This window comes from Uranotaenia lowii, chromosome 3, assembly GCF_029784155.1.
Source record: "Uranotaenia lowii strain MFRU-FL chromosome 3, ASM2978415v1, whole genome shotgun sequence".
Lineage (NCBI taxonomy): Eukaryota > Metazoa > Arthropoda > Insecta > Diptera > Culicidae > Uranotaenia > Uranotaenia lowii.
The window spans coordinates 277388774-277411063 of NC_073693.1; the positions used below are offsets into that span (position 1 = coordinate 277388774).

A 22290-nucleotide genomic window follows, 5' to 3' on the forward strand; every position below is an offset into this window, starting at 1 on the left:
AAGTTCCTTCAGTTCAGATAATATTTCCCAGGATTCCAAACGAAACCAAAAAACTACTATAGAACAAATTTACAGCATCTTGTCAGTTTGCAACCAAGTTGAGATTTAGAAATCAGTTTACGTTCTTCATAAAAGTCTGATATAGCATTTGGAAGCCTGGAAAAATTTTTCATCGCTGGCACTGGAAGTTTTCCGTTAAATTTGATTTTCTGATTTAAGCGGATAAAAACCGAGCATTTTTTAATCGTCAAATAAAGTCCTCACTGTTAAGATTAGGAAATTGAGTTTGGTTTTCTTGAGTTGAATATTTTTAAAATAAATTTAATTTACCACCGTTCTGATCAAATATGAATATCAGTTGATGATTTTAATAATGCTTTGAATACTGATGATAATTGTTTTGTGCACTAAAATTTCTTTCATAAAACACTTTGTTTTTAAATTTTTCAAATGCTGAATTCCATCTCTCAATGTTTCTTTTCAAATCCAGAAAAAAAAATCAAGTTCTTCGTTCTAATTTTGAACATGAGTTCAAGTGAACAAAATTTTCAAGTTTGTCAAAAACTATTTTTGTAAACCGGGAGCTGAGTGCTGGTCTTGTTTTAAAATTTCATGTATAATATGAATAGTTTTAGGTATTTATTCGAAGGATAAACTTTTGTTCGGGCACGGCCGATGGGGGGGTTCGGATTTCGGGGAATTTCTTTCCGTCTCCAGTCGACGGCATCCACCAACACAGGAACTCCAGGTGAGTCGCACAATTGATGGCACAGCAGCTGATCGCCCCTTCGGGGGGAAGATTTCGTTTGCACTTGGGGGTGTACGTTGATGTGTTGAAAACACTTCGCAATTCGATTGCGGTTCTACTACTATCACTTGATTTCGGATGCACTTATTGAAAGTCGCTTTATTGGACTAATTACTAATTTATTAGCGAAGTGAAAAATCCGTGTGTAGTATTCAACGTTACAATCTATTCTATTCTAAAAATGGCTTACTTTCTATTCTATGAGCGGTTTCATACTCTCTCGAAGAAAGCTTTTATGTTAAGAGAGAGTTATGCTTATCCTAGGGTACATATACAAATAGTGGTGTTTTCGAGCAAATTAATTACAGTGTCAAGTGAACATAAATTAGACACATATTAAAAACTAAGAGTATGGATGGTATTTCCTGACCGGTACAGTACCGATCATTCCGGCCACCTTGAAACTGCTGTTTCAACGCATTTCGGACCACTTGATTACGGCCTCCTCAGTCGGTTGGACCATGCGACACCGTTGGATCAGGGGACATAGTTGGACCAAGGTACCCGGCTGAACCAGGAGACACGGTTGGACCAAGAAACGCAGCTGACACGTCGCACATCGAGGACTCTGCTTCGGCACTGGTGCAGAATCTGTGAACATAAAAAAAAAGACCCGGTAGACCGAACGGCGTAGGGTAAGGTTATAGGAACGCTAATCACCTGTTAGCGCCCCATTAGCGCGTTGAGCAACGTTCGGCGTGCTCTACCGATCTTTGTAGATTCTGCTACCATGTGGATGTATGTGGGCGATCTCGATCGGCTATAATGCTGGTGAACGAAGGAACTGCGACGATGTACGACAGTGGACGGTCTGGAATCGATAAAAGACCCGGTAGATCGAACGATTTGGATTAAGGTAATAGGAACGCTAATCACCTGTTAGCGCTCCTTTAGCGCGTTGAGCAACGTTCGGCGTGCTCTACCGGTCTTTGAAGATTCTGCGTTGCGGCTTGGTACATGGTGACGGAATATTAATGGAGTAATGATTGAGATAGGATCTATTAGCGCTCACAATGCGCGTTGAGCTACATTCGGTGTGCTCTACCGGTCTTTGAAGATCAATCTTGTTGAAAAAATGGCAGGCTTAACAGGGCATCTAGGGATCTGTAAACAGCAAAGATCCGGTAGATCGAACGGTAAAGTAGATATATTGGAACGCTAATCACCTTTTAGCGCTTGGAATGCGCATCGAGACACATTCGGCGTGCTCTGCCGGTCTTTGGAGATTGATCTCGTTGAAACGAACAATGGCTAGGCTCTACAGGACACATACGGATCTGGAAGCAGCAAAGACCCGGTAGATCGAACGGTTTAAAGAATAAATTTGGAACGCTAATCACCTGATAGCGCTCCATTAGCGCGTTGAGCACGTTCGGCGTGCTCTACCGGTCTTTGTAGTTTCTGCTAATCTTCGGTGGTTGTCGGGTCAACGTCTTGGATGCTGGCGGTGGGTAAGATGGCTATCCGGTTCACCGCTCTGACGACGTCATCACGCTTGGCTGTCTTCAGTCCCACAACACGAACAACTCCATCTCGGCCGGGATGAAGTTTTGTGATGCGACCTAGTGGCCACAAGGCTGGTGGTAAGTTGTCTTCCTTGATTACCACGATTTTTCCAACCTCCACCGGAACCGCCGATTTGCTCCCCTTCCTAGCGCGAGTTTGTAGTTGGGCGAGATATTCGGGATACCAACGAGCCCAGATACCCTGCATCCGTTTTGTGGTGAGCTTCCAATGGTCGAGATGGTTGTCGGGCTTTGCAGTAACATCCACATCGTCAACGGCTTGCAAGTTGGTGCCCACAAGGAAGTGTCCTGGAGTTAACACCTCGAGATCATCGGTTTCCGTCGGGATCGGGGTGATTGGACGTGAATTAAGGCACATCTCCACTTCAGCGAGCAGTGTGGTCATGTCCTCGTAGCTCATGTTCGTGTGTCCTATCTCACGTAGAATATGGTGTTTGGCAGACTTCACTGCAGCTTCCCATAATCCACCGAAATGCGGAGCTCGCGGGGGAATGAATTTCCACTGGATTCTTTCCGTTGCACACCAGTTGAATATCTGCCCCCTGTCTTCGCTGTTTTTCTTCAGCATGTCGTACAATCGGTGAAGAGCGTTCGATGCACCTTTGAAAGCTGTTCCGTTGTCCGAATGAATTTCCCTCGGGCGACTGCGACGGGCAACGAAACGACGAAGTGCTGATAGAAAGGCGGGCGTTGACAGATCCGACACCAACTCAATGTGAACGGCCTTCGTAACGAAACATACGAAAATGGCACCATATGCCTTTGTTGGACCATGACGACGAATCGGTGACTTGATAAAAATGGGCCCGAAATAGTCGACTCCACACACAGCGAATGGACGATCTTGGATCACACGGGATTTTGGTAGATCTGCGGAGCTTTGCTCAACGAGGGTCGGCTTCTGCAGAAAGCATTTCATACAGCCATGGTACGTTTGGCGAGCTAAATTTCTTCCTCCATGAATCCAGTATCTTTGGCGAATAGTGGCAATCATCAGCTGCGGTCCAGCATGCAAAAGCGTTCGATGGTAATGCTCCGTAATAAGCCTTGCCAGTGGATGCTTAGCCGAGAGAACTGCTGGATGTTTGACACTCTGCGCAACGTCTGCATTCCTTAGGCGACCACCAACGCGAATAATACCATCATCACAGAGGAAAGGACGTAGGTATCGTAACTGCGACGACAGCGGATTTCTTGTACGTTTGGGGTTTTGGAACTCGGAGAGCTCTTCCGCGTATAGCTGTGACTGGGCTAATCGGAGCAGCGCACGATCTGCCTCGGCTAAATCTTCAGCTGAAAGGTAGACGATCGCTAACTCATTGGGTGTAGGGAACGGCGTAACTAGTTGATTTTTCCTCCTTATAGCTGCAGCTTGGAGTGCCTTGATGTATTTGATACAAGCGGCTGTTACCCGGTTGAGTCGCTTGAACGTTGAATACCGAGTGAACAGCTGGTCTGCAAAATCCTCTTTTTCGGAAACGGTGGCAGCTAAACTGACAGAAGGACTTTCTTCAGCGACCTCTGGTGAATCATTCTCCGGCAAAACACATCGTGGCCAATATTCCGATGACGACGACAGCCAATCTGGACCGTTCCACCATCGAGCTTGGTTGAGAAGATCGGAGGGCTGTAGTCCACGAGAAAGTTCGTCGGCTGGATTCTGCACTCCCGGGACGTGTCTCCAATTGAAACCTTCAGTGCCAGTCTGGATAGCAGTAACGCGATTGGCAACAAAGGTTCTCCATCGATGCGGTGGCGACCTCAACCATTGGAGGACTGTGGTTGAGTCAGACCAGAAATAAACGTGTTCTGATGACCCAATCGCGCCTTGTACCTTCCGGAACAACTTTGTGGATAGAACAGCTGCGCATAGCTCCAAACGTGCAATCGAATGTTTCTTGGCCAAAGGAGCAACCTTGGATTTGGAGGTCAACAACCGCACTCTGATTTCGCCAGCAAACTCGGAACGAACGAAGCAACAAGATCCATATGCAGCTTCAGATGCGTCACAGAAGAAATGGAGCTGGATCGAACAATCTGCATATCCGTTGACAAACCGAGGAATTCGAATATCGGCTAAAATGTAGAGCGTTGCATGGAACTGCTTCCACTCCTCCTGCAGCTTCGAAGGCAGAGGCCGATCCCAATCGTACGGTTCGTCCTTTTCTGATCTAAGTCGCCACAACTGTTGCATGAACAGCTTGGCCAGTGTTATAGCTGGCCCGACGAGGCCCAGCGGATCGAAAATCCTCGCTATGTAGGAGATTACTTTCCTCTTGGTCAGCACCGACGCAGGAAGTGGAAGGTTGATGTTGAACCGCAGCATATCAGTTCGAGTATCCCAAACTAGGCCGAGAGTCGATACCGATTGATCTTCGTTCAAGTCATGCAGTGGATCGATGGCAAGGTCTGCAGATGGAACGTCTACAAGAGCCGATCGGTTGTTAGAAGCCCACTTTCTCAGCTGAAATCCGGCAGACTGACACATCGCGGACATCTGGCGGCGTTTTTGTATAGCGGACTCTAGATCGTTGGCACCGGATAGTAAATCATCCATGTAGTAGTCATCGATGGCTTCGGCTGCGACTGGGAACCTATCTCCTTCATCAATGGCTAGCTGCTTCAAAACACGAGTTGCCAGGTACGGAGCTGAAGCGGTTCCGTAAGTAACGGTGCGGAGTTCGTAAGTATCCAACGGTTCAGAAGGGTTCTCCCTCCAAAGGATTCGATGAAAGGGCTGATCATCGGGATGTAAATTAACTTGACGGTACATTTTTTCAATGTCCGCCACAAGAGCGATGGCCTTTGTACGGAATCGAAGGGTGATGGACAGCAGATCCTGTTGGACGACCGGACCGACGAGCAGCCTATCGTTCAGCGAATACCCGGATGTGGTCTTGCAAGAAGCGTCGAATACCACGCGTACCTTGGTGGTTGTGCTGGCTTCCTTGAAGACCGGGTGATGTGGCAGATAGCAGTGTGGTTTGTTATCGACGACAGGATCTATCTTAAACATGTGTTCAAGTTGTGCGTATTCTTCGATGAATTTGTGGTAGGCCATTTTGGTGGAGTCATCTCGCTGTAGGCGGCGTTCTAAGCTGTAGAACCGGCGAATTGCGATCATGCGAGAGTCTCCAAGGGTGATCTGGGAATCATCAGTCCGGGGCAGCCGTACGACGTACCTTCCATCGTGATTTCGAGTGGTGGTGCTGGCAAAAATCTCTTCGCACTTCCGTTCTTCTGCTGAGAGGTTTTGGCCTTCATCGACGGTGTCCAGCTCCCAGAAACGTTCCAGAGTACAGTCCAAGTTCTGGTCAACGGCGGAGATGTAGCACGCTCGTGGTGCGGTGGTGGAGCCGGTCGTTACCTTGCCGGAAACTGTCCAGCCAAAGTGTGTGTCCACCAAGAACGGGAATCCGTTGCCAAGAGATTGGCGAACGCCGGTGTGGAGCTCGTGATAGCACTCTCCACCGATGATTATATCGATCGTAGCTGGAACATTGAAATGGACATCCGCCAAAGGCACTTCAGGAATGTTCCACGTAGATGTGTCGATAGGTATTGTGGGCAGATTTGATGTCGGCTTCCTCATAACTAGAAAATCGAGTGTGGTGGAGAAGTCACTGTTCCTGGAAACTATCTTGGCCGTTAGCTGGTGCTTGATGCGCTTGACGGACTCTCCTATTCCCGCAACTGAGATGTCCACGGGGCTTTGTCTAGTGGCGAGCTCGTTCGCCAGCTTCTTCGTAATAAAGTTAGACATCGCTGCAGAATCCAGAAGAGCGCGTGCTGGAATTTGCCTTCCATACCGATCGACCACTAGAAGCGCAACTGTTTCCAGTAGAACCGTCGAGTTGGAATGCACAGATAAGTTGATTGCTGGCGGGCTGAGTGAACCACTGGTGCCTTGAATCGCCGACGTGGGTTGCGGGGCTGGTTGATCGTGCAACATAGTGTGGTGCTTAGCTTGGCAGTTTCTACAAACAAACTTCGACTTGCACGCTCGTGCCTGGTGATTTGAACGGAAGCAGTTTCGGCAAAGACTGTGCCTCGTAACTAGTTCTCGCCGCTGGGAGATCGACAGCTTCTTGAATGCTGGACACTGGTGCAAAGGGTGCGTTTTGGAACAACAGTGACACTGTTGTGTGCTGGATTGTGACTCGGATGTTGCTGCGTTGACGACGGATTTGATCGCTGACGGCTTCTTCGGTGTTTGTCCGGCCACCCTGGAAACAGTCAACACTGTTGAACGGTGCTGCAGATCACTGGCAACGGATTTCAGCATTCGAACATGTTGGATCAAAAAATCGATGAGCTCGTCGTACTTTACTTCGTCCTTTTGACGAGTATCTTGCTCCCAAGCGCGGATCGTTGCTGCATCCAATTTATTCGAAAGAATGAAAATAAGTGGAGTGTCCCAGTGCTCTACTGGCTCGCCCAATTTTCCCAATGCCTTGACATGTCGCTGAAAGTCATCAACCAGAGTGTTGAGGTCCTGTGCTGACTCACGCTTTATCGATGGGAGATTGTACAGGCCTCGAAACAATTCCTTCCTGAGAAACCGTTTATTATCGTACCGCTTCTTCAGTGCATCCCATGTCGACGAATAGTTGTCCGCTTGGATGTCCACAGACTCAAACGGCTTCTTAGCTTCTCCCTCCAGTGACTGTAGAAGATATTGCAGCTTGTTCACGATCGGAATATCTTCGTTGCAGTGGATCATTGAGATAAAGTTATCACGAAACGAGATCCAACGCGACTCATCTCCGCTGAACTTCGGCAGATCGATTTTCGGCAAACGATGGTGGAAACTAGCAGACATGTTGTGTGAAGACGATGCGTGCATGATCGTCGAACTCAACGGATGCTCCCTACTTTCCAGTTTGGACAGCAAAAAACCTTTCGCCCTGCAGAATCGATCCTCAAAATCCGCCCGAAACTCTAGATGACCTTCAAACCTCTCTTCGTGATCGCCCAGCTCAATATCATTCTGCACGTTCAGGAACAGCTCGTTGCACTTGTTTAGCGCCTCCAAACGCACCGCAACCTGGCAACAATCCCGTTCATAGGTGTACTCCGCAATGAACTTCTCCACCACATCTCGCTCGGCACACGCTCGTCGTCGCGTCAGAAGGTCCGCTGCTAATTTCTTCTCCGCCTTGCTAGCCATATTACCACCACTCGAATCACACTTGTTGACACCAAAAATACCGGACACACCACCAATGATTGACTTTCGGATATTTTCTCGCAAATAAAATTCCCAAATTTATTTTTATTTTGTAGATGTTGCTATCTTTTTGGACCGTACTGTAGTCAGCAATTCGTATGAACAGCACCCAGCAATGTTGTAACACAACTGTTACGATTTGAAACCAAAAGTGATTTGCAATTTCTCCAAAAAATGTAGTTTCCGAAGTGTCGCTATTATTTTGACCGACACTGTAAAGTGCAACAGGCTAAATGCACTTGCAATTCGTTCTACAGCACGCCTTTATTTATCCAATGCAATTTCTCCTCAAAAAGTTTTATTTAAAAAAAACTTGTTCCAAAACTTTTGTGCTCCAGTGTAAAACCTCAAAATTTTGTGAGACAGTGTAATTGCCGTTTGTTTTGGTTCTAATAAATATCAATCACCAACTTGATTCTAATTGCTGCTGTTGCAATTGCAATTATTGGACAAATTTTCGTTGGCCAAGTGAATAATGGGCCTGAATATTATATTCACGGTGAGTATATCACAAAATGGCCTACCTTGATGTGATTGTACAAACCACAGCTGCTACTGCGCTTCCGAAGATGGCGAATGTTGGATTCCAATGCTGGTCCAGATGAGCTTCTGTCCTCGAATCCGGTTCGAAGGACCAAATGTTCGGGCACGGCCGATGGGGGGGTTCGGATTTCGGGGAATTTCTTTCCGTCTCCAGTCGACGGCATCCACCAACACAGGAACTCCAGGTGAGTCGCACAATTGATGGCACAGCAGCTGATCGCCCCTTCGGGGGGAAGATTTCGTTTGCACTTGGGGGTGTACGTTGATGTGTTGAAAACACTTCGCAATTCGATTGCGGTTCTACTACTATCACTTGATTTCGGATGCACTTATTGAAAGTCGCTTTATTGGACTAATTACTAATTTATTAGCGAAGTGAAAAATCCGTGTGTAGTATTCAACGTTACAATCTATTCTATTCTAAAAATGGCTTACTTTCTATTCTATGAGCTGTTTCATACTCTCTCGAAGAAAGCTTTTATGTTAAGAGAGAGTTATGCTTATCCTAGGGTACATATACAAATAGTGGTGTTTTCGAGCAAATTAATTACAGTGTCAAGTGAACATAAATTAGACACATATTAAAAACTAAGAGTATGGATGGTATTTCCTGACCGGTACAGTACCGATCAACTTTATTTGGCAAAGAAGCATTTTCTTCCATAAACTTTAATATATCTTCCAACAACTTTTACATCTTTTTTTTTTTTTAATTCTAAATCTAATTTCAAATTCTGTAATTATTTTTAAATCGTCATGGCTGCTCTAAAAGTTGATTTTGATTTTTAAGTCTTTATAAGAATTTGGTTTTGGTTTCTTCTATGAAGTGATTCAAAATAACATCAAAAAACTAAAATTTGAGTTTAAAAAATCGATTCGTTGAAAAATGAAAGACAGCTAATGTCTATCATTATGTAAGATTTATTATTGTTCACGAAGATCCGAGATACCTATCAAAACTTTCATTGGACCCCAGCATATATTTTTAAATCATCGATAGAATCTATTCTTGGCGATTCCTGAAATTCAAGATACACTGAAATACAGCAAATCTGCCAAGAAATAAAAGTATTTTAAAAATTATTTTTTTACTGTTTAAAATGTTTGAAATTGTTGTGTTTTGATATATTGAAAAATTTGAATAAATTATTCACACAACGAATCTTATATCATTAAAATTGGTTAACATTTTCGGCCAGGAAACCGCCAACAAACTACAAACATTACAAAGTCGCAAGTGAAAACTGAGAATTCATTCAACAAATTAAAATATCTGTAATCAAATAGATTACATTCCAAATCACTAATTGTTTACAAATTCATAATATGAATTTGTGATTAGAATTCATAGAAACTTTGACAGAAGTATCAATCTATATCCATGATATATTTGTAACTCAGAGGTTTAGACATTATTTTTAAGATTTCATTAGTATGAAAAGAAACAACTTGGAAGGGTTACGATTTTGAAATGAATTGAGAATTTAAACTTAAATTTTTGATATCGAAAAATATTTTTTTTTATTTCATCAGAAATTAAAATGAGAACTAAAGAGCTGAATCGGAATGCTTGTAGTGAAAAAATTTAAAAAAAAATTTGAAGAAAAAATAATTGTGACTAACCCTCGTATAGTTTTTTTTTTATATTAATTTATCTTGTAGTATGCATTTTTATGGTATACAATTTTTAATGCTTCTTTTTAATATTTCAACAGAACACATCGAAAGTCTATTTTTTATCTGGGAAAAGGTGTTAGAAAAGAATTGCACCAAAGTTTAAAATGATAAATTTTATTAGGTCACAATGGTAAATCGTCAAAATTTCAACGTTTCTACGCTGTACCCGTTATGAAAATGTATTGATTCAGAAGAAAGAAAATCGCTTCCGTTTGCCAATAAAACAACGAAAATCTGTGGCGTTGTGAAAAAGGATAATAAAACTGAGTTAATATCAGGATGCAATGTATCTTAGCGATCAACATTATTTGTAGTAAGGTTAAAATGAATTGCGGCTCTTTGAAACTTTGACATTTCCTTAATTTGCAATTTTTGGCTCTTCTGTCTCAAAAGGTTGCCGACCGCTGAGCTAAGCTAATCTTAAGCTTTAAGTGATTATTGTGCGTTTAGATAAAAATTTTATAAACGTCGTTGGTGAACTGGCATCATGGCTGACTTCCGACCAAAACACATTGAGTCGTTTTATTTAAGCGTGCGCCAAGAAATTTTCAAATCAACTTTGCCACAAATTCATTTGAATCGTTTGTGTAACTCATTCTTGCCCGTAAGGGTACGAACACAGTGAGCGCGAAGCGAACTGCGAAGCGAAATATTCATTCACCGGATGAATTTCGCAAGTTCGTTTTTGAAGGCCGGCCACAGTGTACGCGAATTGCGAAGCGGTTCAACACTGAAAAAAACCTTCGGTGTTTTGCAAAAATTAATCACTCGTGAAAAAATCTTTGCAAATTTAATTTGCAGAATCAAAACTGTGAGCGAGGGATACGTACCGCGCAAAAAAATAAATCCGCGTTAATTCCGAAAAACCACGTTAATTCGGAAAACCGTGGAAAAAAATCTTGCGCGTTCTAGGACCGTAGGGATTATGAAAAGGAATCTTAAGGTCATGAATACTCGGTGCCTGGACTTTATGAGTACGTCGGAGAATAGATTTTTGACACCCAAATCCTATATGGCGGCTTCAGCCTAACACCAAAATGCTTTAAATGACTGAAAATCGCATAAAACAAGCATAATGTGGATATTAGGTGAGAGGAATCAATTAGAAAAAGTCGAAATTTGCAGTCTGACGCTATGAAACGCCATTTTAAAATCCAATACGGCGGATTCCGCTCAACTTTAAAATATTTTAAATGACTGAAAATCGCAAGAAAAAAAATCTACCAAAACTATGACAAAAATATAACAAAATAATGAAAAAAAAAATACAATATAATAACAACAAAAATTACGAAACGCTGACAAAACTTTGATAGAAATATGGCAAAGGTTAGTGAACCTTCATATAAGAGAAGCGACATCTGATCCCTCTTAAAATGAAATATGTGGCAACATCGCCGAAATCTTGGACAAAAAAATTCCCAGCACTGTTTTCTGGCTCAATGTTCAAGCTCTAAAGTGAACGCTCCTTCAATCCAACAAAACAACATTGAACTCGATGCCTGAAGGATCGCGATAAACGGTATGAATGACTTGAATTTCGTTAATAATCAGTTAGCTTTCTAACTAGAAACATGATTCACCAAAGCATTAAAAAAAATTGCACCTAATCATAAATTCATATGACCAGCTAAAAAATTATCTGTTTGAACTATAACAACAATCGCAATACCTTCCTTGGTTGAGTTTTCAATAAGAAAGGTAAAAGCTCTGCGACAAAATGCTCGGATCGATTGGAATCGATTTTGACAGTTCTTTTGCTCGATTGGAATTTTGTGTTTCAGATGTCACTTCTCTTATATACAGGTTCACTAGTAAAAACCATAGTGATCAAAGTTACCCGGAAACTCGAAGTCTGGTTTTGTAATAAATATTTAATTATAACCACCAATGTCGTTTGAATTAATAGCAATCAATGGTCATGTTTAATACTCCTCACCTCAGTAAGTGTTTTAAAGCTTTTAGGTGTTACCAAAAAGCAACCCCTTCCAAAATATTAAAAAAAGAATGAAAAAAATGATCAAAGTTCCCCCAGTTTACGGTACCATTTCCATTAGGTTATGGGCCCACGACCGGGTTTCATAGCAACGGGATAACTTGGAAAAAAAATTCAACAGGCAGCAGAAGCATCAATCCGCCTTACATTTTGAAACATCGCAATCAGTGTTCAATATTTTCACAGTCAAAGCTCAATCTGCACTGCACTCACACTGACAACATTCTCTCTGTAAAAGTCAAAACTTTAAAATAGCTTTCATATTTGTATCTTTCAATTCAAAGTAAAGGATTCATTTCCTGTCAAAATCGCTTGAAATTCATTTGAAAGGCGCTCTAATCATATTCAATGGAAAATTTTTGATGTCACACGTCCACACAACATGATCAATGTCAAGGTAGCTTTCCCCACAAACACAAACATTGTTTACGGCTAGATGTATACGAAACAAATGCGCGTCAAGCCAGTAGTGATTTGACATGAGCCGAGAAACCACGCTGATAAAATCGCGACTTGTGTTAAAATGCTTTAACTACGCCTTCGTCGGAACCTTAGGGATAATCGTGTATAGCCAACATCCCAGTGTGCCGTTATCCCAGCTAGACTGCCAAGCGAGGTATTTGAAAAATATTCATTGTAACATGTAAGTTATTATCCTCTCAAAGATTTCCACATGAATATGTTGTAAACTAATGTTTTTCTGATATAGTTTAGTGATCATAATATTGATACTCTGCAAATCAGTAGAGGAAGCAATATTTACAAATATATATACCTCCCGTGAGCTTTCATTACGTCGTATGAAACAAAAAGTAAACAAACAGTTTTATTACGAAAAAATACAAAAACTGACATAAACTAGTAGCAACTTTTTTCCATTTAGATTATTGGTAGCCTGAACAACATTTTTTATATGTGAAATACAATTTTTAAAGTTGTTTTGCTAACTTTTGCAGCAGTTTTCTGTGAATTCTTTAGATGTTTCATACGACGTAATGAAAGCTTACAAGAGATATATTTTTGAAGTTATCGTTAAAAAACCTTAAGTGTCCGGTAGGGGACAAGTTCCCCCTATATATAGCTGGATATAACAATTGTCTATGTTTTAGTTAAATATAAAGCAAGGTGACTTACCAATCGAAGCCCGTGCAACCTGTTCTGTCTCGTTACATAGCTGCATCTCGTACTTTTTTGACATTTCATTTGATTTTTCTACTGTCACGTACATGTTAAAGCTTTGATGAATCATTATATTGGTTACGAAGGATAAAAAATAATGAATGGAAGCTTGCCTATCGAGATGAAGAACATTTTTCAAATTTGAAAAACAAGAAGTTCCAATGCTAAATATTACTTAAAAATGTATTTTTTTGTTTCGATTATAGTCGTTTTAACATCTTTATGTCATAAGCGACTTACAACTCTGATCTCTTTTCAATTGTCGATTAAATCTTTCACCTTTTACTAAAGCTTTCCGTGAAGAGGGATACTCTAATGAGTCTAAAATGAAAAATGGATTTCTTTTACATTTCTAAAATTGAAACATATAACTTGGTAGACATACCAATATCTACTTTCATTCCAATACAATTCGTTACAATTACAATGGGATTACTTATTTGAATCATTTAAGAGAAAAAAGTCACAAATTTACGCCAGTGGGAGTGCGAGCTCACTACTATGAGGGGAGTTTGTAATGGTTTTTGAAAAGATTTTGTTTGAGTTTTCAAAAAATCTGTCAGTGTTTTACCTTTTTTTACGGCGAATTGGAAATGTCCATGTTGTCCGATTTTTCCGTCGTCGGGCTGGCCGTTTTCTCCCGCGGCAACGGAGGTGCCACCGGGGATGAGTTCTTGGTGCTTCCGCCTTCCTCCCCTTCGCCCGTTCCGCTTCCTGCTCCTAGACGTTCCTCGGCATCGTAATCACGGCTAACGGTTTCCTCCAGGATCTTTTTGAGCCGCTTGTCCGGCGAACGGCTGCTGCGCCGTTTGCTTGATCGGCTGGAACTTTCCTTGGATCGACTTGTGCGGCCCCGAGATGTCGAACGTTTTCGGCTACGAGAACGAGACCGGGATCTACGACGTCGTTCGTCCTTGCTCCGGTGAGACTTCTTGCGATCTCGACTACGGTCCCGGCGATCTCTGGACCGAGATCTTTTACGATCCCTGGAACGGGAACGACGACGATCACGGGAGCGAGATCGGCTGCGATGGCGTGAACGGGAACGCTTGCGTCGGTCCCGAGAGCGCGATCGTTTGGACCGGGAACGAGACCGTTTGGAACGGGATGGAGAACGTTTAGAATGGGATCTCTTGGATCGAGAATGCGAACGCTTGGAGCGGGATCTGGAACGCTTCCGAGATCGGGATCTCTTGGAGCGAGACTTGGATCGTTTGCGTGATCGAGAACGAGAGCGACGTTCCTTGGAACGTGAATGGGATCTTGATCTACGGGAGCGACTGGTGCTTTTATCTTTGGACAACATTCCAATAACCGGATCAATAGCAGCCGAAATCATGCTGTGAGCTTCTTTCACAATGGACATTGCTTCCTCTATTTCTTTTTGAGCGGCCTCGTTGCTCTTGGCTTCTGGTTTCACGATCGGTTGCGTCGAATGGTGAATACTAAGACGATAACCTCGGAATTCGGAGCCTTGCATCTTCAGCGCTGCGACAATACTTTTCTGTTCACAAAACTCCAGCATTGCGTACCGGGACCTGTCGTTCTCGGCAAAACGGGCATACTTGATTTCGCCAGCCGACTTGAAGTGGTCCATCAGATCTTCCAGCCTCCACTCGGACCTGATATCTAGCACCAGAATCGTCCGCCGGGTCTCCTCAATTTTCTTGGCGTCGAAATTAACCGGCAATGGGGGATACTCCGGTAAGTTATTCTCGTCCAGCTTCGGATCCACCGTCTTCACCACCTGGTTCGGAACCATCCCATCAATACGGTTAACCACTTCCGGTGGCAATTTCATTGGCCCATCGATATTTTGCAGCCCTGGAACCAACGTTCCATTGGCCGCCATCTCCAGTGCCTTATACTCATCCGGAATCGCTCCACCCTGCACCGGAATCACAATCAAAGCCCGATCGATAAACACGGTGTTCGTCAAGTGCTGAGCCACGGCCACACAGCTACTCTCGAAGTACTTCACGTAGCAGATCCGAGACACCACCGGACAGCTCACGTCCCGGATCGTCGGATACAGCCGGATTTCATCGATCTTACCCAGATGCCCGAACAGATTCTGCATCTGGTCCTTGGTGGCTTGCGGAGCGATGTTGGTGATCTGGACCACCTTCGATCCGGATCCTCCACCAGCCATCTTCTCCAAATCCGCCCTGGTCAACACTTTGAATGATTTTCTGTCAAAATTCACAAACAACAATGAAGTCTATCAGAATACACCATTTTTAAAAGCAGAATTTCCGAGAAATACTTACTTTTTCCGGTTAAATGCAAGAAAACTTATCAGCGGCAAACGTTTTCACCGCTGCGTTTGGAAAATGTCAGCCGAAAAACGAGTTTTCTTCTTCTTGATTTTTGTCCGACTGCGAGCGAGCCGCCGCTTCCAAAGATGGCACGCACACATGCGCGCATCGCATGGTAGGCAGTGATGTCAACCTTCCAGATTTTGTCTGGATCTTCCAGACTTTTTGGACTTTTGCCAGACATTTTTTAAGGTTTCCAGACTTCCAGACTTTTGGCATTTCTTCCAGACAATTCCAGACTTTTGTGTTTGGACATAAATTGTTCTAAGATTTTATGAAAATTCAATTTTGTCATGGTGTAATATGGCAGGAAACAGGGTGGCCACCCATTCGGGAAATGCGGGAAAAAGACAGGATTTGGAATCCACCGGGAAAAATGCAGAAAAAAGCCGGGAATTTCTCCCGAAAAGTCGGGAATTTTTGGCTCGGTGAAAGTCTGTTCAATGAAGTTTGAACGAAAAAGGCGAAACAATTGTTAAGTACTTAAGTAAAAATTGATTCACAGTTGATCATCAATCTCTTTCTGATTGGTTTCGACCGATTTCTACCAGGTCGAAATGGATCCTCTTACCGTGTTGGATCGGTTTTGACTAGTTTTAACTTGCTTCATTGAACAACGGGAATAACCGTAACGAAATCGTTAATCCAGTATGCATCGTTAATCCAGTATGCATTAACACAAAAAAAAAGGAAAACAATCTGTTATAGAAACTATTGCAAATCGGAAGCGAGAGGCGGCCGAGGAGGCGAAACAATTGAAGCTTCTATCCGACGCTCATAGAGAGGAAGCATGATGGACGACTCGGTCAACGGCCAAATACCGAATATTGACCTTTTAAACTATTCGGCCAAACGAATATTCGGTCGAATACTCCAGAGAGTTTTTAATTATAAAACCAAGAGCGATTATTTCATTTTCCTTATATTTGTTCCATTGTAATACCCCTCATGTTTTGAATCGATCATTTCCAATCAGATGATATTACCATATGATGTATTACGAGGTCTTTTTCAGGTAGGGGATTCTCTGATATTCAAAATGTCTCAAAGAATTGAAAGGACATCAGATGACTTGTCGCTGCTAGGGCGTTCGTTACCAAAGATATTTGGATCCTGTGAAACCTAGAACAAAACATGTCAAAGCAGGTGCTAAGCAATTTGAAATTGCTTATTTGATATTGAATTATATGAAGGTCGAATTTGAGCAAAATATCTTCAAAATAGTAGTTTCAAAGAACGATGATTTTTAACTTAAAAATACCATACTTTCCATCACACGTTTCTACATGGTCGGGCAATTCAGGACGATTTTTGAAAAAAATATAAAAACAAAGGCAAATCGCAGAAATCTAGGTCTAGGTAGGTGGTTTCAAAAATAAATATTCGGATTTTTGTTTTGTTTCCTGTTTTACAAAATCGGGAATTTCATGTTAACATGCGGGAAAAAGTCGAGAAAAATGCGGTAAAAACCAAAATGGATTTCGAGTGGCCACCCTGAGGAAATGATTAGTAGAACCTATGAACTATGAATTCAATAAGGGTTCGAAACCTTGGCAAATCCTTTGAGGATGTATGTTAAATTGAAACTCAGACAGAGCACGTGACTGATATAGTGATAGAAAAATACTAGTGTAAGATTGAGATCTGGGGACCAAAAAAAAGGTTGCTACCTTCAAAACTTAGGTGTCCAGACATTTGCAGAAATTTCCAGACATTTTTTAAAAATCTTCCAGACTTTTCTGAAAAATAGTTGGCAACCTTGATGGTAGGCGTTATTTAACACTGAGGGAAAAAAGTACAAAAATTAATAAAACATTATATTCTATATTTGTAATTTTGTTGAAAGAATTCTGAAATCAAAATGATTAGGGGCCGTTCAGATACCACGTGGACAGAAAAATGAGATTTTTGCCCCCTCCTCCCCCTCCGTGGACATTTGGCTAACTCCCCAACCCCCCCCCCCCCCTTTAGTTGTCCACGTGGCATGTGAACAGCCCCTTAGGGGCCGTTCAGATACCACGTGGACAGAAAATTGAGATTTTTGACCCCCTCCTCCCCCTCCGTGGACAAGCGTGGACGTTTGGCAAACCCCCACCCCCCTCCCCGAGTGTCCACGTGGACAGATTTGAAATTTGTTTTTATTTCTAAATCTAATTTGACAGTTAGAAAACACCACTTACTGCTAGACACGAATACCATAATGCTGGTAAAGTATCAAAAATGAAACCTAAACAGAAAACCACTTATTGCCTTTTTGTTATTGAAATGGCTGATTTTGAAAAACCCCGAATAAGCATTTCCTGAAATAAGATAACTAAAAAATTTTTAATTTCTAAATTATCATATTTATCACTACTGGAAAGCTTTGCAATTTTAAGATTTTGGATGAAACATCTTAATATTTATTCACATTTAGAAAATATTTTGAAAGTAAGTATGTCCACGTGGACATTACACAAATCCCTACCCCCCTCTCCGTGGACAAGCGTGGACATTTTCATACCCCCCTCCCCCCCCCCCCCTAAGTTGTCCACGTGGTATGTGAACGGCCCCTTACTGAATCATAATTTTGAGTCTAAAATTTGGATTAGAAATTGAATCTGAAAAATTCAAAATTTTAATTTTCAAACTCTGATCGTTGAATTATTAAGCTGAGTTTTGAATATGAATTTTAAATCTGAAATCTAAACTTTAATATGAATTTTGAATTTTTTATCCGCATAATAAAAGTTTTCGCTGATTTTGAATTTGAGTTTTTATTCTGATTTGAAAATCTTGACCTTAATTCTGAATCTAAATGTTGAACTCCAAGTCTTAATTCTGAATTTATATTTTGGAGCTGACGTCTGAATTTGGTTTCTGATTCTATATTCAAGCCAAGCCTCTCTTGAATTTGGCACTTTTCGACACACACGATAAATAAACATTAATACAAAATCGGAAAAGACACAACGAAATATTATAAGACAAAATAAACAAAACCAAATAAAATAAAACGAACAATTAAAAAGGATACAAATATTACAGGATTAAGCAAAAAATGTAAGTTAAAACAGACAAACATGAAGAAACGATAAGAATTATACAATTATCAATTAACCCTCCAAAGCTGTTCGGGTCAATATACAACTCAATATGTCAACGAAACGGAACAGCTTTGGAGATTGTATCCCATTTACCCGAAAACCATTGCCCAGAATGAATTTTTCCCAGAATGACAAATACCCGAAATCAAACCCCAGAATGAACCATTTCCCAGAAAAAAATTCCCCAGAATGCACCATTTACCAGAAATTTTTTCCCAGAATGGACCATTTCCCAGATTTTTTTTTCCCCAGAATGGAACACGTCTGTTCCCCAGGTCAGGGGCGGCGTGCAACAACAACCGAGCGTCTGTTCTCCAGGTCAGGGGCGGCTCAAACAGCGTCTGTCTTGCAGCAAGCGGCTGAACTTATGAAATGCGACTCCCGCCAGCTAAGTCCAAGATGGCAGCCCCATCGCGGGATAGGGACTTTAGGCTAACAACCTACTGCTCCTGATACCTTATATTGTTACAGAAACTGAGAGAAGAAATAACCGAATTGGAACTTTGGCAACGACTTTTAGCATGAAAACACGGACTAGAATTGGAACTTGGAATGTTTTGACCCTTGCCCAGCCAGGAAAGCTGGCTCAACTTGCTAGAGAAGCTAGCCGCCTCAAGCTAGAGATATTGGGACTGAGCGAAGTCCGTTGGCCTAACACTGGAGAACACAAGACACAGTCCGGGCAAGTACTGCTTTACTCTGGCATACGAGGAGAACATGCTACTCGGGAACGAGGAGTTGGTTTCCTGTTAAGCCCGCAGGCCCATGCGGCCCTCATAAGATGGGAACCGATAAACGAAAGAATAATCGTAGCCAGATTCAGAACACGGGTTAGAAACCTTACAACGGTCCAGTGTTATGCGCCAACTGACGTTGCCGATTTGCAGGAGAAAGAGCAGTTTTACAGTCAATTGAACAGCGTGGTTGAGAGAATTCCGAAGGGTGACATTCAAATCCACTTAGGCGACTTCAACGCAAAGATTGGCTCCGATAATCAGGACTTTGAGCGCATCATGGGGCGCCATGGCCTAGGACAGATGAGCGAAAACGGAGAGCTGTTTGTAGAATTTTGTGGCAACAACAATATGGTGATCGGTGGATCGCTCTTCCCCCATCGACCAGCACATAAGGTCACTTGGGTATCCCGAGATGGCCGAACAGAAAATCAAATTGACCACATCTGCATCAGCCGAAAATGGAGAAGGAGCCTCCTTGATGTCCGCAACAAACGAAGCGCAGACATTGCATCTGACCATCACCTCGTCCTTGGCGAGATACGACTGAGAGTTGCGCGTGTACAACGGCGCGAGGAGAAAGTCGGGTGTCGATACGACGTCCGCCGGTTGGAGAATCCAGAGGTGAAAAGGGCATACGTTGAACAGCTAGAATCCCGAGCCTCGGAGCTGCCGACAGACGGAACAGTCGAAGAACAGTGGTGTGGAATCAAGAATGCCTTTATCACGACGAGCCATGGTACTCTCGGTAAAGTTTGTGGAAGACGAAATGAATGGATGTCGGATGAAACCTGGAGGATGATCGATGATCGGAGAAAGGCGAAAGTCGGAATTGAGCAGGCATGTACCGGGTCAGCCAAAGCAGCCGCCCGCTTACGATATGCGGAGCTGGAAAAGGCAGTTAAACGAGCTTGTAGACGAGACAAGAGAGCCTGGACAAACTCCCTAGCCGAAGAGGGAGAAAGAGCCGCCGCCATTGGAGATATCCGATTATTATATGATATTTCTCGCCGCCTTAGTGGGGCAAGGACTAATGCAAGAATGCCGCTGAAAGACCGAGCAGGTCAGCTGCTGACAGATCGAACAGATCAGCTCAAGCGTTGGACTGAGCATTTTGAACAACTTTTCCGAGTTACAAATAGCAATGGCCAACAGAACCCGCAGCTCGAGGCGCCCACAGTAAGTCGCATTAATGGCGTCAACTCGGAAGCGCCCACGCTGGCTGAAATAGAAGCGGCAATCAAGGACATGAAATCCAACAAAGCGCCTGGAATCGATTGCATTCCTGCTGAAATGCTCAAAGCCGACCCTGCCTTGTCAGCACAAATGTTGCACCGTCTTTTCGCTGACATTTGGGATACTGCAACATTCCCGGCCGACTGGATGCAGGGTATCCTCGTAAAGGTCCCAAAGAAAGGAGACCTAACAGAGTGCGGTAACTGGCGTGGCATAACTTTGATCTGTACAACCCTTAAAGTACTCTGCAAAGTGATCCTGAACAGGATCCAGGAGAAAATCGACACTACACTCCGACGGCAACAAGCTGGATTCCGATCCGGACGATCATGTGTGGACCACATCACAACGCTACGAATAATACTGGAACAAATCAACGAACTCCAGGACTCTCTTCTGCTGGTGTTCGTTGATTTCGAAAAAGCATTTGACCGACTGAACCACGAAAACATCTGGGCTGCTCTAAGACGACGAGGGGTCCCAGAGAAACTAGTCCATCTCATCGAAGCACAGTACGAGGCATTTTCGTGCAAGGTCTTGCACGACGGTGTCTTGTCCGAACCAATCCCGGTAACTGCTGGAGTGAGACAAGGATGTATTTTGTCACCGCTGCTTTTTCTCATCGTAATGGATGAGATCTTGACTGGATCGATTGACTGTAGACCAAACCGAGGATTGCCGTGGAATCCTTCAACCATTGAGCAACTGAACGACCTTGACCTGGCAGACGATATTGTTTTGCTCGCCCAAACACAACAAGACATGCAGAGCAAACTCGACGACCTCACCGAAAGCTCCAAGGCAGCAGGTCTCAAAATCAATGTCGGAAAGACCAAGTCGATGGAAATCAATACAGAAAATCGTTCCAATTTCGTGGTAGCTGGACAACAGGTTGAGACAGTGGAGTGCTTCCAGTATCTTGGTAGCCAGATTACGCCTGATGGTGGTACCAAGAAGGACATCGAAACCCGGATCAGAAAAGCCCGATTTGCGTTTGCGAGTCTCCGAAACATCTGGCGGTCATGCCAGATCTCTCTACGAACTAAGATCCGAATCTTCAACTCAAACGTCAAATCCGTATTGCTGTACGGGTGTGAAACTTGGTGCACATATGCGGTGACGACGCGAAAACTGCAAGTTTTTGTGAATCGCTGCCTGCGGAACATCATCCGCGCTTGGTGGCCTGGCAACTGGATCTCAAACGTTGAACTTCATCGCCGGTGTCATCAAAAGGCGCTAGAAATCGAGATTCGGGAACGTAAGTGGAGATGGATTGGGCACACGCTGCGAAGAGATGAAAACGAGATTTGCAGAGAGGCGCTTGACTGGAATCCAGATGGGCATCGAAGAAGAGGCAGGCCCAAAAGCTCGTGGCGGCGAAGTCTAGCCGCTGAAATCCGCACAGTTGACGTGAACCTTGGCTGGCAGCAAGTGAAGACGCTGGCTCCGGATCGCCAGCAGTGGAGATCTTTTATCTCAGCCCTATGCGCCGGTCAATCGGCGCTGGACCCTTAGGTAGGTAGGTAGGTAGAATGGAACATTTACCAGAATGGCACAAATCCCAGATTTTTTCCCCTAGTAGGGGAGATGGGGGCATAATGGCCACCTTAAGGAAAACGGTTATTTAACCATAGAAAATAGCTATAATATGGAGGTTACATTATTGTTTCGTGTTCAGACACTTGAAAAGCCTATTCCCTAACGGGCTGAAACGTGAAAAACTAGATGAAAACGTTAAAAAATGCATTTTAAAAATTTTTGCCAAAAGCTGAAAACCAGCCACTGTGGAGGCATAATGAGAACCCCCTGAGGCAGTATGAGCACCATTAATCAGAGCAAGATGTGCGTTTTCTGCCGGGGAATCTAGCAGCGAATTCAATTCGATGAAGTCAGGTGAGTCGTAGATTCATCAAACAAAGCAAGAACAAATAATCTAGGTCTGTTTGTAAAATACAAA

At 43.1% G+C, this 22290-nt stretch overlaps 2 protein-coding genes and 1 non-coding gene across 3 annotated transcripts; 1 reads left to right on the top strand and 2 right to left on the bottom strand.

The window, feature by feature from the left end:
* Window positions 1–2212: 2212 nt before the first annotated feature.
* On the bottom strand, window positions 2213–7504 carry LOC129753469 (uncharacterized). The gene has a single exon (XM_055749288.1). The coding sequence runs from the start codon at window positions 7502–7504 to the stop codon at window positions 2213–2215; it is 5292 nt and encodes a 1763-aa protein (XP_055605263.1).
* A 5694-nt stretch (window positions 7505–13198) lies between these two features.
* On the top strand, window positions 13199–13318 carry LOC129758886 (U5 spliceosomal RNA). Its single transcript, XR_008740111.1, has one exon. It is a non-coding gene; the product is annotated as a U5 spliceosomal RNA (small nuclear RNA).
* A 13-nt stretch (window positions 13319–13331) lies between these two features.
* Window positions 13332–15385, bottom strand: LOC129757216 (probable splicing factor, arginine/serine-rich 7). Its single transcript, XM_055754359.1, has 2 exons — window positions 15230–15385; window positions 13332–15151 (listed from the first exon to the last, which is right to left on the bottom strand). The coding sequence occupies exon 2, from the start codon at window positions 15109–15111 to the stop codon at window positions 13537–13539; it is 1575 nt and encodes a 524-aa protein (XP_055610334.1). The 5' UTR covers window positions 15112–15151; window positions 15230–15385; the 3' UTR covers window positions 13332–13536.
* Window positions 15386–22290: the final 6905 nt, after the last annotated feature.

Bases quoted from the DNA above. Each gene is read 5' to 3' on its own strand.
- LOC129753469 (XM_055749288.1), bottom strand. From the start codon at position 7,504: ATGGCTAGCAAGGCGGAGAAGAAATTAGCAGCGGACCTTCTGACGCGA.
- LOC129757216 (XM_055754359.1), bottom strand. From the start codon at position 15,111: ATGGCTGGTGGAGGATCCGGATCGAAGGTGGTCCAGATCACCAACATC.